The 17,720-nt window shown below is 46.3% G+C and overlaps 1 protein-coding gene across 1 annotated transcript in view; it reads right to left on the bottom strand.

The window, feature by feature from the left end:
* Window positions 1-17,720, bottom strand: part of DNAH7 (dynein axonemal heavy chain 7) — an 880,767-nt gene that overhangs the window by 749,312 nt on the left and 113,735 nt on the right. The window contains exons 11-12 of the mRNA XM_075317837.1: window positions 13,584-13,763; window positions 6,956-7,225 (exon numbers count right to left, since the gene is read on the bottom strand). Of these exons, the coding sequence (XP_075173952.1) occupies window positions 6,956-7,225; window positions 13,584-13,763 (450 nt within the window). The remainder of the gene's footprint in view (window positions 1-6,955; window positions 7,226-13,583; window positions 13,764-17,720) is intronic.

The raw sequence follows: 17,720 nt of genomic DNA, 5'->3' as shown, positions 1-17,720 counted from the left end.
TCAATGTGACGCCCCTGGACTATTCAGGTCATCACAGGGTACTGCACAAACTGCCCTTCCTTGCAGTATTCAAATCCCTCATGGTTCTGGGTCCCCATCTTGCAGTGTTGCCTCCAACAGCAAATCAAATCCTAGATACACCCTGCACCACATCCACCAGGCACACCAGTGGACGGCTTAAGCAGAATAGGGTCGCCCACCTAGGGTTCAGGAAGGGGAGGTGAGGAGTGAAGTAGAGAAGAGAAGTGAAGTGGAGAGAGGGAAGTGAGGTAGCCCTCTAGCTGAGAGGAGCTCAGAGGAAGCTGGGAGTAGTGGCTCCCAGGAGAAGCTGACTAGGTTGCAGATGGTGATCTGGACCTAGAGGAGTCGGACCTCCGGTCGCAAGGGATTGAGGCTAGGTGCCTGGACCTGTCAGAGAGGACGGTCAGCAGCCTTGTCCTATCACCGGTCCAGGACCGAAGGCACGGCGGGGTACACGGACCCTAGGTTTGGGAGAAGCTTCAGGCAACCCGGCAATTAGCCTGCGGAGAACGGAGCCTTTATGGACTGTTCCCACTAGCTCCAGAATCGGGGCACTAGCGCAACGAGGGAGATAGGGCTTTCCAAACAAGCGGCCCACTGAAATCCCAAGCGTGAGCCCTGAGAGCAGGCTCCCACACTTAGCCACAGTGGAGAGCGGGGCCCGGCAAGTTCCAGACTACTGGGCCACTACTGTGAATTTAAACTTTGTGCCAGGAGGTAGGTCACAGATCACCAGGCAGCACTGCAGGGGATGGGACCCGGACGAGCTCCCTTTTGAGCGGCAGCGGCACCCAGAGACTTGGTTTACCCGGTTGTCAGCGTCTGCTTATTTGCTGAGTGAGTACCTGAGTGATTTTCTCCCTTCACGGCACCAAGTATCACCATCCAGAGTCCCGGGGCCTACCCCTACCCGTGGAGGGCAACGACACCTTGCTGCCCCACTCCATCACCCCGGGTACTCCCAACAGCAGCGGCGGTACTCCCAATTACCGCACACCACGGGTGGCATCACGAACTATAACTCCCCTGTAAATATCCCCCTTTTACTTTAGAGTGTGGCACCTAAGCCCCCGGGTCCGGAGACCCTCGAGCCACGAACAGACACTACCCTCAGATCCGAGTGGTTCAATCCGCTGCTAAGGCAGCACATCAACACACTTCTTACATCGTTATTCCAAGTTCTGTACGCCTAGCAAATAGAAGGATTTCAGTTGTCCCTCAAACCAGGCATCTGTAGCAGCCATGGCATCAGAAATTTGGCCCCCTTGAGGTGTTCCTTCATGTTTGGAAACAGATAATAGTCAGAGGGAGCTAGATCTGGTGAATTAGGTGGGTGGTCAACCAGCTGGAAGCCCAGCTCTGCCAGTTTTGCCGTTGTCTGTTGTGCAGTGTGAGCGGAGGTGTTGTCTTGCAGGAACAATATTCATTTGGACAGCTTGCCGCTCGTTTTGGCCTTCAGAGCTGCCTTCAATTGGTCCAAAAGTTCAATGTAATACCTTGCATCGATGGTGGAACCCTTGTGAAGATAGTCCACTAGCAGCACGCCCTCCTTATCTCAGAACACATACGCCATCACCTGAGTGCTTGAGTTTTGCACCATGAACTTCTTTGGACGAGGAGAACCACTGTGCCTCCACTCTTCTGACTGCTCCTTGTTTTCAGGGTCAGAGAAATAAATCCAGGTCTCATCCATAGTGACCAGTCGATCCAGGAAGTTCCTATCAGTCCGGAAACACTGACAAATGGACCGGGAAGTTTTCACTCGCATGCTTCTTTGATCTGTTGTCAAACATTTGGGGTGCAGATAGCTTCCTCATATCCAAATGTTCATGGATAATGACACAAACACGTTCATGGGAAATCCCCATGATGTCTTCTGTTGCCCTAGCTGAAATTCGTTGATTCTCCAGTATGAGGTTGTGCACAGCATCGATGATCTCCGGAACAACAATCACTCTTGGTCGTCCAGGGCATTGCTCATCATTGGTGCTGAAGTGGCCCATTTTAAATTTGGCAACCCAGTATTTAACTGTGGAATATGAAGGGCATTGATCCCTGCGACATATCACCATGAATATCCTTTGCAAACTTTCCTCACTTGCTGTGAATATCGCATTAGACTCCACCATTTTGTTTTCCCGCGTGCATAGAATACTGTTTCCATAAGCAACAAACACAAAATTTTGAAAACATATATTTGTCATGATGTATGTAGTTTTCTCCATCCCATATTTTTGTATAAGATGCCATGTGATGTATTTTACCTTCTCTCTGTATTTGCTGTAGTACTATGTTTTGGGATGTAAGTGACCATACCTTCCCCGCAGCCTGTATCATATTGCAATCAGGCTTCAGCAGTAGCTATTGTCATTGATTTGGTGGGGGTTGCATATATATATTGTTCTTCTCAGCATGGGACTTCTCCAATCTACAACTTGGTAAACAGAACAGAGCCAGCAGTCTAAAGGTCCAGTCACACTAAGCAACTTACCAGCGATCCCAACAACGATAGGGATCGCTGGTAAGTTGCTAGGAGGTTGCTGGTGAGCTGTCACACTGCGACGCTCCAGCGATCCCACCAGCAACCTGACCTGGCAGGGATCGCTGGAGCGTGGCTACACGAGTTGCTGGTGAGCTCACCAGCAACCAGTGACCAGCCCCCAGTCTCCTAGTTACAGCACACATCAGGTTAATTAACCCGATGTGTGCTGCAGCTAAATGTGCACAGAGCAGGGAGCAGCGCACACTGAGCGCTGGCTCCTTGCTCTCCTAGTTACAGCACACATCGGGTTAATTGCCTGATGTGTGCTGCAGCTAAATGTGCACAGAGCAGGGAGCAGCGCACACTGCTTAGTGCTGGCTCCTTGCTCTCCTAGTTACAGCACACATCGGGTTAATTACCTGATGTGTGCTGCAGCTACATGTGCACAGAGCAGGAGCCGGCAGCACAGGCAGTGAGAGCGGAGGAGGCTGGTATCAAAGGTAAATATCGGGTAACCAAGGACAGGGCTTCTTGGTTACCCGATGTTTACATTAGTTACCAGCCTCCGCAGAAGCTGGCTCCCTGCTCACTGCACATTAGTTGTTGCTGTCTCGCTGTCACACACAGCGATCTGTGCTTCACAGCAGGACAGCAACAACTAAAAAATGGCCCAGGACATTCAGCAACAACCAACGACCTCACAGCAGGGGCCAGGTTGTTGCTGGATGTCACACACAGCAACATCGCTAGCAACGTCACAAAAGTTGTTCGTTACCAGCGATGTTGCTAGCGATGTTGCTTAGTGTGACGGGGCCTTAAAGTCCATTCATGCATCAAATGGCCAGGGGGAGGTGTGCCCACCTAAGGGGCTGATCCCAGGAGAGAAGAACATGTTAGTTCAGTTAGTTGGATATCGGCTGGAGAAGGATGAGGACCTATGGCTGAGGCTGGATCATAGAGAATGTGTATGGACTGTTGCAGACTGGAGATCAAGTGGCCACATGGGATTGTGTTGTCTCAGCCACGCTATCGGATTTAAGGAACACATCTAAGGACTGTTGTTGCATTTTCCTTGGCGTCGGATTTCCCTGGATCTTTTTCCTTTGTGTGGACTCTAAAGAACCATTTTATTATTGGATGTTTTATGCTCCCTGTCTCATTAAATCTTCTTGGATTGTTCATTGGCCTGGTGTCCCTTACTGCTCTGTCGCATACCCCGTCACAAACTGGTGGCAGCAGCGGGATCAGAGCAGAAGAAATGGAGGACAACGGCCAATCAACGTCTGAAACCAGAACCTCAGGATACAGGAACTGGACTGTGGTGAGCCTACAAACAAAGGCCCGTGAATTAGGTGTCGGCTACAAAGGACTCTCTAAGGAGCAACTAATTGAGGCATTGGAAAACGCTTGCCTGCAAGATGGCACCGAGGAACAATTTCCACAGCAAGGGGAGCAAAGACAGGAGCCGGAGGTGAATACCCAAAAACGTCAATGGGTTGTGTGGTACGAGGAGGAGATGGCCTTGCTGGGAGAGGAGACCACCATAGAATATAAGATGGAGGTCATGCGTGGAGCTAAAGAGAAGGAGCGCAGGATGGAGGAGATGGCATTGCTGGATAAGCAGCTCGCTGTGGAAGCCGCGAGAGGTTCCAGACAGACTGTAACCCCAGCACCCATCATGAGGGAACTTCCCAGGGTGTCCCGCAAAGACTTCAAGCAGTTTAATGAGGCTGCTGGTGACATTGAGGGCTTCTTCCAGGACTTTGAGCATCAGTGTCGATTAATGGAAGTCCCAGAAAGGGAGCACGTCCGGCATCTGGTTGGGATCTTAGAGGGTGGAGCTGCTGCAGCCTATAGAGCTATGGACCCTCGGTGGAACTGTGAGTATGCGGATATTAAACAGACTATTCTAGAACATTATGCTGTAACGCCAGAGACTTACAGGTCTCAGTTCCGTACGTTAGCCTGTGATGGGGAAGTGTGTTTCAAAATGTATGCCCACAGACTGAAACAAGTATGCCATCGCTGGCTGGAGGGAGAGGGGGCCTTAACTTGGCAGACCTTCCTCCAGGTCATCCTAAAAGAACAGTTTTATGCCAAGTGCCCTACTGAGATCCGGGAATGGGTGCGTGAGAGGAGACCAGAGACAGTGGAACAAGCTGCTGCTCTAGCTGATGAGGTGCTCACTATCAAGCCTCAGTGGAAGAAGCTGCTAGCAGAGGGAGCAAAAATGACCAGCTCCCCAACACCAGAGGTTCCTTGTCCTTCAGTGCCCAATGTTCCTCAACTTCCTAGATCACCACCTCATGTGGATACCCGTGTGTATGTGCCTCCAGTTGCTTCGACCACATTTTCTGGAATGCGACGAGGAGAGAAAGTAGAAGAGCGAAGATGTTATAGCTGTGGGCATCCCGGGCATCTGCGGGCCACATGCCCATCTATCCCGTGGAGTCATCCTCCAAATCGACAACCACCTCCAGCACCTGCACCTCCCTATCAGTCACCAAGGTCTCCTACCTACTTCTCCAGAAGGCAAACTGGAAGGAGTGAGATGCAGCGCAGATGTTATGGTTGTGGGCATCCTGGGCATCTGCAAGCTCACTGTCCAGGTGTTCAAAGGCAGAACAGCTGCAGACCACCTTTGCCTGTCCATTATCTACAGACACCCTCAGCAGAAGAGCTGGATTCAGGCCCTGATGATTTGCCAAGTGACTCTGATATGTTGACTTCCCTACCAGGAGTCTATGGGGTGCGAGCCACAGCCGCCCGTTCTTCTGATCTTCAGCATAGACATCTACAGGAGGTTGTGCTGGATGGCCAAAAAGTTGTTGGCTTTCGTGACACTGGGGCTTTTCTCACCATCACAGATCCCCGAGTAATTCAACCAGAAGCAATTCAACAGGGACCAGGAATTGCCATTGAATTGGCTGGAGGTACTCAAAGATACATTCCAAGAGCGAGTGTGACCCTGGATTATGGCTTTGGGGCAAAACAATGCATAATCGGTGTGATGAGCGGCCTTCCTGCAGACATACTCCTAGGCAATGATGTGGGAGATATACAATGCCGATTTGTGGGTGCAGGAAGCAGAGTTTAAGTGAAGGAGGATATAAACTGGACCCGAACATTCAACCCTACATCTTCATCATACACTAAAGAACCTGGAGCCAACACCCAAAATGCAGATGGACTGTCCAGGCAAGAGGAGCCTTGAGTCATGTCAGCCATGCCTGCGTGTACTTAACTAGCGACCTGTAGAGGTCCCTAGTACGTACACAGGTTGGGAGGGGAAGGAATTGTCATGATGTATGTAGTTGTCTCCATCCCATATTTTTGTATAAGATGCCATGTGATGTATTTTACCTTCTCTCTGTATTTGCTGTAGTACTATGTCTTGGGATGTAAGTGACCATACCTTCCCCCCCAGCCTGTATCATATTGCAATCAGGCTTCAGCAGTAGCTATTGTCATTGATTTGGTGGGGGTTGCATATATATATTGTTCTTCTCAGCATGGGACTTCTCCAATCTACAACTTGGTAAACAGAACAGAGCCAGCAGTCTAAAGTCCATTCATGCATCAAATGGCCAGGGGGAGGTGTGCCCACCTAAGGGGCTGATCCCAGGAGAGAAGAACATGTTAGTTTAGTTAGTTTTTCCTTTGTGTGGACTCTAAAGAACCATTTTATTATTGGATGTTTTATGCTCCCTGTCTCATTAAATCTTCTTGGATTGTTCATTGGCCTGGTGTCCCTTACTGCTCTGTCGCATACCCCGTCACAATATTAGACACATAAGTCTTTCATGTGATGTAACTTTCGTTACCATAGAAACAAAAAAAGATCACAAAGCCAAAGACTTATCAGCAGCACCTCGTATTGTAACAATTTCTTAGTAAACAGCATTTTGCAGAAACAACGGAAATGACTGGAAGAAAGAAATGTGATTTTTTTTTATTCAGCACAACAAAATTCATAAAGATCATGTTATCTTGTAGCCATCAAAATTAATGTAGAGCAGTGTTACATAACTGTATCTTGAATATGTTTTGGTGAACAGCAAAAAATGACGAAATTTGTGTCACTGTTGAAATATTTCTGGACCTAACTGTATATGTCTTAGTGGAACATACGGACATGGGTTGCACTGATGGAAAAATTTCATTTAGCTTTATAGTTGTGTATAAAAAAAAAGGAAAGAAAAACATTTTGACATTTTAATATATGAAAAGTTTTTAATTGTGACCATTCACTTTTATTAATGTTATATCCACAGTAAAATGTAGATACTCCAATGTTGTGTCCTTTGATATGCCAGATTATGGAAAAACATATCAAAATGTTTAAATAAAAAAAACTACACACTCCTTGGAAAGTTTGAACACTAGTTGCCCACAATTGATATTGATTTATAAGACTTTTATATAACTTTTATACAGAAAATAAAACATTACCTTTCTTGAATTATACTGTATTTCTTCTGTAAGTTTTTCATATTTCATGACTTCTCTCATAATTTCTTCAAATGTGTGTGTCTCAGCTAAAAACTGTTGGACATCCAGCTCTGCCTGTTTGGTTATTATGAAGCTGTACTTATCATACACTTTCAAATGTTCCTTAGGCAAAAGACTCTCCTGAGCTACAAATTCCTTGACTTTTCTTTTGTGTTCTTCCAGAATTTCTTCAAGAACAATTGGCTTTAAATTCATGTTTGACTGATTATCCTGTTTTTAGAGATAGACATATTTACAATATTACTGTTCCATGCATTTCCAACACATTCACAATAGAAATTCATAATTAAAATATCTTCTCCTGCTAAAAGAAATGTAAGCAGAGGCCTACAACAAAATAAAAATTTAAAAAACACAACAGTATGGAAGGCCAATACACAAATAATACGCTATCTCTTCAAACCCTGATCCTTTGCTTCAGAGGGCTGGGAAGGACTGCACAGCCAAGGACCAAAAGAGTTCATCAGGAAAAGTCATTATAGAGGTCTGGGCCAGATGCAAAGAATGGAATAGACAAGCATGAACACGAGTTTTGATAGCGGAGGGTGTTGCAGTCAAAGGTGGTTGTTTCATTAAAAGACTCAAGCATCTTAATGAATCAGGAGCTTTTCACAAGTGGCGTGTGACTCACCACAGATCTTTCTCCAGTCATTGAATGGAGTAAGATTTTTGGTGTTATGCCCACATCGTGGACCAACTTCACTCATTTAGGTGAAACTGTGTAAGAACACCAAAAGTTGGAACATTTTTGTGCAACTCCAATTGTGCAAAAATTCTCTATGACTTTTCAAGTGATTTACACCATAATAAACAGTTTTCCACAGTTAGATCATGTATTCATATGGTGACCCCTAGGAACTAGATTACTTTATGTTCTCTTAAGGGGGCTCTATTGCTATCACCAGAACAGGATGCATGATGCAATTGCATGGAAGGCACCACACACTTTTACTACAGGGAAGGGGAGAAAACCAATTATGACAGTTGATACAGTTGATAAAGATGTCTACACAGCTGCATTATTTTAGCACTTTATAATGCTATTTCTTTGCTTTACAATTGATGTAAGCACTGTATTAATGTACTGTACTGTGCAAAATGTTTAAGAAGGTGTGGAATAAAAATGCTGCAAGAACACGTTCCAAAATAGAAGTTTTAATAATTTATTTGTATCAATTAACAAAATGGAAAGTGAATGGACAAATTCTAAGTCTAAATAAAATCAATATTTTGTATGATCACCCTTTGCCTTCATGAGAACATCATGCATCAATTTGTCTATGTACACAAGCAAACAGTTTCTGAAGGAACTTGGCAGGGAGGTTGTTCCAAACTTCTTGAAGATCTAGCAGAACTACTGTGAATGTAGGCTTGCACCAAATCTTTTTGTCTAGCCATGTAATCTCACACCGACTCGATGATGTTGAGATCAGTGCTCTGTGGTGACCACACCATCACTTCCAGGGCTCATTATTCGACTTTATGCTGAAGATAGTTCTTAACATTAGCTGTATATCTGGGGTTCTGCTGCTGCAGAATACATCTTGAGTAGTCAATCTCTCTTTTCGTATTGCATGATGAATAAGTATCTGCCTGTATTTCTCATCATTGTGGACATGAAGAAATGGGCAATACTGAGGACCATAGACACAGTGGTTGGCCAAATAAACTTAGTATAGCTAAAGACACATCATGGGCACTTCCCTATGAAATCAGATGTACAGCAAGCAGTGCCATCAGCTCAGAACTGGCAGCAAACAGTGGAAGCCAGCTACACCCATCTACTGTTCAGAGAAATCTTGCCAGCATTGCTCTTTATAGAAGAAATGTGACCAAAAATCATACCCTCAACATGGAAACAAGGTGAAGGGACTCAACTGTGACCCCAAGATATAGGAACTGTGGTACAAAAAAATGGCAGCAGATGCTCTGAACTAATAAGTGTTATGATTGAGAAATAAACTCACACGGGAGAAATAGGTAAAACACTATAAACTGCAATTAACACAACCGGTTCCTGTACAAATTAGAGTTTGGATTCAGCAGCCCATAATGGCACCTGCGTAGGCCAGAATGCCTCTAACCCCAGACTAAATGATGCCTGACCTGCCATAGAGTGCTTCATGTTCCTCCTAAGTAATCTGAGGGCAGAGCAGAGTGAAAGTTACCTACAGTAAAGGAGGCGTGCTGAGGTAGGAAGAGATCCCAAAGTGAGTAAAACAAAGTGAAAAGATTAAACAAGTACTGCACAGTATGCCGCCTACTTCATAGCTTCAAAAGGAAGATAGGTGCACAGTGAAGAGCAAAAATAGCAGAGAGATAAACCCCAGCTAGTCCTTACCTTGAGTGACATATAAAACGGCAGTATGGCTGGACATTCAATTGAGAATATCACAAGCAGGATACACTAACGGGAGAAGGTATATATAGCTGCATCCAGAAGGTATCGGACAGACAAATGATACAAAAAAAATCACCTGTTACCTAAAAGACTAAAGCAAGGATAACAGATAGTAAACACCCAGAGAAAAGGTGTATCTGCTATGGCTCAGCGGACAGACAAGGCACAAAGCACGGTGTCATGGGTTGGAATTCCGACACATGACAATAGCCCCCTTCTAGTAGGGGCCACTGGACCCACTGAGATCCCAACTGCTAAGCCACTAATAGAACTCTCTTACTAGGCAATCTGCATGAAAATCCTCCATATCAAATCAAGATTTATCCTCTGGACTAAAACCTTTCCGTTTAACAAGATACTGCAGTCTTCACAAGGATCTGTGTGGGGACCAATTCTTTATCATATCTTTATTAAAGGTCTCATGAATGTGATTGAAAGAAAAGTGTCTTACTGATGATGACACAAAACTATATAGGATATGAAAAACTGAGCCTGACACTACAGTATTACAGAATGATCTGGATAAGATGTCTTTGAATGGAAAAATACATGGCAGGTGAGGTTTAATGTTGATAAATGTAGAGCAATGCACATAGGCCAGAGTAATTCTATTTCTATTGCTACATATACATTAAATGGAAATATTCTCAGGACTACAGAACAGAAGGACTTGGGTACTTTGGTTACTAGTAAGCTAGGCAGCAGCACTTAATGTCAGGTAGCAGCTGCAAAAGAAAACAAGATTTTAGGGTGTATCAAAATAGAAATGAAATCCCATGACCCAATTTAATGTTACCCCCCTATAAATCCCTTGTAATAATGCCACATCTTCAATATAAAATCCACTTTTGGGCTTCACACTTTAACACTAGAAGTCCCAGAAATTTCGAGCTTCCCCCTGAAGTCCCGAAAAAGGGTCAAATGACCCTTAGTCCAAATTGACAACTCTGATGGCTCCAATTAGCATTCTTTCATTTGTAAATGTGGCCATTGCCTGAGGAATCTGCAGGGGGCAATTGTGTTGATCCACCTCAACAAAGGTCTTGTAAGAGAGTGTAAACAAAAGAATGTCATTCGACCCGTCTCTGGGTTCCAAAGGTAGAAATGTTAAATGACCCCTCTCTGGGACTTCTAGTGTTAAAAAGGAAGATTGAGTCAATGAAAAGGCCTTACATCCCTTGTAACAATCATGTAAAGACTCTCCTATGATTAGGGGTTTTGAAAAGTTGGGCTTGTTTAGCTCATGTGTATTAATACATGTGTGTTTATTACAAAACTCTGGCACATGACTTATTCTTTCAAAAGACCTTTCAAATGACCATGGGATATTCATTACATGTGAAAGAAAGGTGATTCCAGCAACTAATTTGGAAAGAGTTCTTTACAGTTAGAGCTGCCAATTTTTTTCAACTTATGTAACTACTGTATTTTTTGAACTATAAGCACACAAGAAACACTTCTGCAAAAAAGTGTGTGCTTTAGAGACTGGAAGCAGTTACCAGGGATAGAGAACACGGACAGCATGTCCTCCCAGATCACACAGAAAGTTGTTCTCTCTCCTGCTCTGCACTGATCTATGTGATCAGTACAGAACAGTAAAGAATGCTTAATGGGAATGTGAACGGGTTGAGTAACATGAGTAATTCAAGGACCTTAGAGGTCATGTGACTGAACACATGATCTGAAGCGTCTTTCAGTTTATTGAGTGGAACGTCCTTCAGTTGCTCAACTCCTTCAGCCTACATTCAGGTACTGATCAGGAACTACAAGATAAAGTAATGTATAGTGTGCATATGTGTGTATGTGTCGCGGGCGGGGGCCAGTCCCCCGTCGCGGGGGCTACTCGGGGAGATCGCGCTCGGATCCGGTGCCTTCTCCTTGGTGGCTCGAGTGGGCCGGACCCGGGGCTCGAGCAGCGCTCCTCGGCCACGAGTGAAAAGGGGAGGAATTGGATCTGTTTTGGGATAGATAGAGTTCGTGACGCCACCCACGGGTTGTGGTGATGGTGGGCACCACCGCTGCTGGTGTCGGGGTTCCCGGGAGCGATGGCGGGGAGCAGCTAGGTGTTGACCCCTCCGTGGGTAGGGGCTGTTGGTCCCAGGGCCCGGTGGGAGGTTGGGTTCCCGTAGGATGGGGTTCGCAGGGTGCAGGGTTGCGGTGCAACGCAGAGCGGTGGCAGATGGCACTGGTGTACTCACTCAGACACAGATGGACAGAGTCTCTGGTAAACCAAATGGCTGGATGGACGGGGCCCGCAGCCGGCTGCGGTGTTCTCACTGGATGGGTTGATGGTGGCTGTCGTTTCCCTGCACCTGTGTTTTTGTATGTTGACTCCGATGCCTGGGTACCGGTAGTCCGCTCCCCGACGTATACGTGCCGGAGGAGCCCCTTTGCCCGCAGACGCTGGCCCTTTGGATCTCTGGCCCTTGGCGGTGGCACTTATCTGGAACGGTTGGGCTGTTGCCTTCAATCGGGACTTGGTTGGGAATGAACCCCTGAGGTCCAGACCGCAATCAGAGAATTTGACTAAAGGTTGGCTTTAAGCCTAGTCGGGTCTGAGTACCCTGCCTGGTGCTTGGCTCCAATCAGCTCCCCGGTTCGGTACCGGCGGGCCACCGCCCAACCCCGGTCCCACGGTTCCGCCGACCTTCACCAACTCCTGCAGACGGCCACCACCGTCCGCCGACCTTGCTGGAAGTGCCTGGGCTCTGGCCCAGACACCAACAGTTTTCACTCCTCACTCACTCCTGACCACAACTGGAATGACTACTGTGCTTTCCCGCCTCCAGACTGTGAACTCCTCGGTGGGCGGGGCCAACTGCCTGGCTCTGCCCCACCTGGTGTGGACATCAACCCTGGAGGGTGGCAACAAGGGTTTAATGTTTGACTGGTGTGACCTGTCCAGGGAAGGGGGTGTATGGTGTTGTGTAGTGACCTGTGACCCCTGGGGTCCAGGGCGTCACATATGTAGCGGAGCTGTGTATGTAAGTGTAAATGTGCATGTAGCAGAGCTGTATGTAAGTGTAAATGTGCATGTAGCAGAGCTGTGTATGTAAGTGTAAATGTGCATGTAGCAGAGCTGTGTATTTAAGTGTAAATGTGCATGTACAGAGCTGTGTGTGTATAATACACACACTGCAAAGAAACACAATCAATAGATGTATTACTATCCTATTCTACCCCATTACATAACATTAGTGCTACAGACCCCTCCACTTTACACTGCCAGATAAGTTTTAAAAATACAAAAAATATTTTTTTCTATTTTCTGGTGATTAAATCCATGGGGCATCTTATTACACGGGAGATGCCTTAGATCTGATGAGACTGATGTACAGTGGTTTAACTTGAAGCTCATAGACCCAATGCAAATGCTCCAACATGGCCCCAAATTTGTTAATGGCATTAGTCCTTTCATGTAGGCCAAAATAATTTTTTGGGCCCTCTATCTTTTATCACCTGGGTGTAATTGCACCCCCTGCACTTATTGTAGTTTTGCCCCTTCTGGTGTACTTCCTTTTGTTAAGGAGCATCTTATAGTTTTGGAAAATTAAGATATGTAACATTTCTGTTTTGAAAACATTTTTAGGCTATGTGCGCACGTTGCATACTAGCCCTGCAGAAATTTCTGCAGCGATCTGAAGAGCACACGTGCGCTTCAAATCTCTGCAGAAAATGTCCGTAGAAAAAAAAAAAAAAAGCCGATTCCATGCTCTCTGCCTGCAGCTCCTGCCATAGACAGAGCAGGAGCTGCCGGCAAAGCGCACGGAAGAAGTGACATGTCACTTCTTGAACGCAGCGCTTCGGGCAGCAGCCGAAGCGCTGCGCTCTAAGACGCCACGTGCGCACGGCCCCTGCACAATCTCCATAGATTATGCAGGGGACGCAGGACGCATGCAGTTACGCTGTGCTACAAAGCGCAGCGTAACTGCATGAATTACGCACACGTGCGCACATAGCCTTACTTTGCATTATTTATTCCATACCTTCCTAAAACCTTTGCACCATACTGTACATATTGCCATCTGGGTTAAGTGTTTGGATCCCTGTGCTTAGTTAAGAAGTCAACTTTTCTATGAATTACTTTTAGTTAACAACCTACATGATCATCATAGTGTTGGAAGGCATCAACAATGTATGATATTTATGGTACATGAATACACTCACCCAATCAGAATATAGCTTTGATTCAATTCTTGGAACCAGACTGACAGCTTTAACCATCACATCAAAAACATTTAGCAGGATAATTTCATAATCATTAAAGTCCGGTTCAAATTTTATTGAAACATTGTCAAGGATAGGTCTTATTATAAAGCCTGGATGTTCATAGATACGAATTGAATCCTGAGAAGACAATAATAATTAGATAGAAAAATAAACCTTTAGAAATACAATCTCAAAATAATTATAATTGGAACTCATTTCATGTAACTAATATGATACATTCTTCACTAAATGTAATTTGTTCAAGTTACACAGAATAAATGGGTTTTATATCTGCACTATTATTCCTAGTTACTAAAGTAGAAATATAGAGTAAGATTCCTTTGATATAGCTAGAAGATATATTTCGTGCAGTGAGAAAGTGCGAACCACGAAAGTAAAGTGTTTGTTCTGCGCTGCTGTGAAGGATCCGTGAAGAAGAATTCCAGGACACCCCAGTGGAGAACATGCGGCTTACTCTACACATTTCAAAGCTATGCAGCATTAAAGTGCTGACCATGATTTCTTCTGTTTCTTTTTCTGATTGTTTAACTTTATTACATCAAATATTTAACCCTTTCCCTGTTAAGTACATTATCATATGTGCCCTTGCAAGGAGGCACATCAGTAGCCTAGAACATGTTAGATACACCATGGCTACTAATGACCACACCACTGAGTAAACCTTAGGCCTCTGCCACACTCACGTGAATTTCACGCACGTGCCGAGAGACACGTATTTTCCCTGCGTGTTGCGTGCAGGTAAGTACGTGTCTCTGGTACGTGCGTGACACGTGTGTTCTACGTGTGCTATCCGCGATAGCACACGTAGAACCGGTAATTATTATACTCACCTGGTCCTTCCTGACGTCTGCGGTGCTGTCCATGGTGCTGATCCTCCGTCTCCAGCCCTGCCGTCTCCCGCTGCTGCTGCTGCCAGGCAGTGAAGTGAATATTCAATGAGAATAATGAGCGGCGGTCGGCAGCAAGAGGCAGCAGCGGCAGAGACAGGAGGGCTGGAGAAGGTGAGTTAATGTTTGTTTTTTTTTTCACTGACATGTGTGTTTTCTCCGGCGCGTGTCACACGGGACCGCATCCACACTACACCCGTGTAGTACGGGTGCGGGCCGTGTGACACCCGTGCTGCCGGAGAAAACACTGACATGTCAGCGCTTTGAAAATCGCACACACGTACAAACGCACACGGACACACGTTCCGTGTGGTTTTACGTGTGTGTGCCTGCTACAATAGGGTAGCATTGGTTAAAGTGTCTCCGTGCCGCCGGTACGTGTAAAAAATGACAAACACGTGCCGGAGGCACGGATGTGTGGCGCAGGCCTTAGCTAGGTCTTGTTTTAAAGCTATAAATCTAAGCCTTAAAACAAGACAAGTTGAAACAGAGCTGTCCTACGATTATAGCTCTCAGTTACCAGTCTGTTCTATATGGCTGAGAAAAAGTGACCTCCTTTTATTAGTAAATTTGAAAGAGAAGAAGGATGCAAGATGGAGCTGATAGGTTGCAGCAGGGGAGCAGGATCTGTGAGAAGTATGGGATTTTTGTACAAACTAAAAAAAAAATAAAAACACATTTCTACCATGAATTGCTGCGATTCTGCAATTTGCTATGCATTTGCACAATTACATTTTATGACAATGCGGTCTTTACATGTAAAACATATTTTTGCACTTATTTTGCATGTTATTTACATAGCAGGTGTAAAAATGTGTCAAAATCAGGTAAAAGCCCAGCTTTACTGTATATGACCCTTTAGAAGCTGAGGCATTTACATGAACTACTGTTTATGTTATTTCCTCCTTTTCAGAAAAACTATTTTCTCACTGATTGTCCCACATGGGGTCTTTTTTCCCCTCAAATAAGTCAGAAGAGGAGCAGTAGCTTTTCTCATCACCCTCTGCGCCTAATTAGGCCATTTATTGTCACTTAAATCCAGACCTTAATCAATATAATAAAAAATGGGGGTCGGGGAAGAGGTGATAAGAATGGCAGACACTCCCCCAGAAGAATTGTACTTACCAGACCCCGGACATCTGCGTCGCTGCCAGGTCCTCCTGCAATCCACAGTAGGCGCTCCCAGCAGGTTCTCGTGTGTTCCACAGCAGTCCTCTCCTGCTTCCAGCTAGAAGGGGTGACCTGGGGGGCTGTGGAATGCATCCCTCGGCTCACGCATTGCAGTACCATCACACATCACCCATATCTGATTGCAGTAACATCACACACACACACATATCCGGTGATACCGTACAGTTTCCAGCTGCTGTGGAATGCAAGAACCTGGGGTCCCCTATGCATTCCACTGCAGGACCTCGATGTGTCCCACTGCAAGTTCTCACGTTCCACCAGCGTCTCAGGTCCCCGGAGCAGTACGGTATCACCGGCTGGGTGTATGTGATACTACTGTGATCGTATGTGTTTGTGTGTGATGTGTGATGAATGGTACTGGGATTGGATGTGTGTGTGTGTATGTGTGTGTGTGTGCGTGAGAGTGGAGGTGTTATGGGTCCGTTTGTGAGCAGACCTGACAGTGATTCAGATCTCAGTGGGAGAGCTCGCACAACATCAGCACCTGCAAGCTGTAGCTGTTCGGGGTCTGAGGAGAATGATTGCAGGGTCTGTCCTTTCTTTTGGGGCTGTCATCACTCTTTTAGGATGTCTGCTTTTTTAACGAAGTGTCCTGCTGCGTCCGGAAATTTTTTTAGCAGTATGGATACTTCATTATTGAACCGCAACTGAGGCTGATTTTTGGGTAGGGTTTATATTTAAAGCTTACTACAAATAGGCTTTAAACTTCGGGCAGGGCTAATTTTCGGGGAAACAGTAGTTAAAGAGCTATTTCCTGCCAACCTCTCTCTGCTTCTCTCAGCTAGATTGAAAGAGTAAAGCGGGCTTTACACGCTACGACATCGCTAATGCGGAGTCGTTGGGGTCACGGAATTCGTGACGCATATCCGGCCGCATTAGCGATGCCGTTGCGTGTGACATCGATTAGCGATTTTGCATCGTTGCAAAACATTGAAAAATCGCTAATCGGCGACACGGGGGTCCATTCCCAATTATCGTTACTTCAGCAGTAACGAGGTTGTTCCTCGTTCCTGCGGCATCACACATTGCTGCGTGTGACGCCGCAGGAGCGAGGAACGTCTCCCTACCTGCCTCCCGGCCGCTATGCGGAAGGAAGGAGGTGGGCGGGATGTTACGTCCCGCTCATCTCCGCCCCTCCGCTGCGATTGGGCGGCGGTTCAGTGACGTCGCTGTGACGCCGCACGGACCGCCCCCTTAGAAAGGAGGCGGTTCGCCGGTCACAGCGACGTCGCCGGACAGGTAAGTATGTGTGACGGCTCTGGGCGATGTTGTGCGGCACGGGCAGCGATATGCCCGTGTCGCGCAACAGATGGGGGCGGGTACGCACACTAGCGATATCGGGACCGATATCGCAGTGTGTAAAGTAGCCTTAACTGTAGCTTCAAATAACTTCTCTTAAGGCCTCTGCCACACTCACGTGAATTTCACGCACGTGCCGAGAGACACGTATTTTCCCTGCGTGTTGTGTGCAGGTAAGTACGTGTCTCTGGTACGTGCGTGACACGTGTGTTCTACGTGTGCTATCCGCGATAGCACACGTAGAATCGGTAATTATCATACTCACCTGGTCCTTCCTGCTGTCCGCGCTGCTGTCCGTGGTGCTGATCCTCGGTCTCCAGCCCTCCCGTCTCCCCGCTGCTGCTGCTGCCAGGCAGTGAAGTGAATATTCAATGAGAATAATGAGCGGCGGTCAGCAGCAAGAGGCAGCAGCGGCAGAGACAGGAGGGCTGGAGAAGGTGAGTTAATGTTTTTTTTTTTTTTCACTGACATGTGTGTTTTCTCCGGCGCGTGTCACACGGGACCGCATCCACACTACACCCGTGTGGTGCGGGTGCGGGCCGTGTGACACCCGTGCTGCCGGCGAAAAACCGGACATGTCAGCGCTTTGAAAATCGCACACACGTACAAACGCACACGGACACACGTTCCGTGTGGTTTTACGTGTGTGTGCCTGCTACAATAGGGTAGCATTGGTTAAAGTGTCTCCGTGCCGCCG

This window comes from Anomaloglossus baeobatrachus, chromosome 7 (assembly GCF_048569485.1).
Source record: "Anomaloglossus baeobatrachus isolate aAnoBae1 chromosome 7, aAnoBae1.hap1, whole genome shotgun sequence".
Taxonomy (NCBI): domain Eukaryota; kingdom Metazoa; phylum Chordata; class Amphibia; order Anura; family Aromobatidae; genus Anomaloglossus; species Anomaloglossus baeobatrachus.
This window is presented reverse-complemented; position numbering and strand designations above follow the sequence as displayed.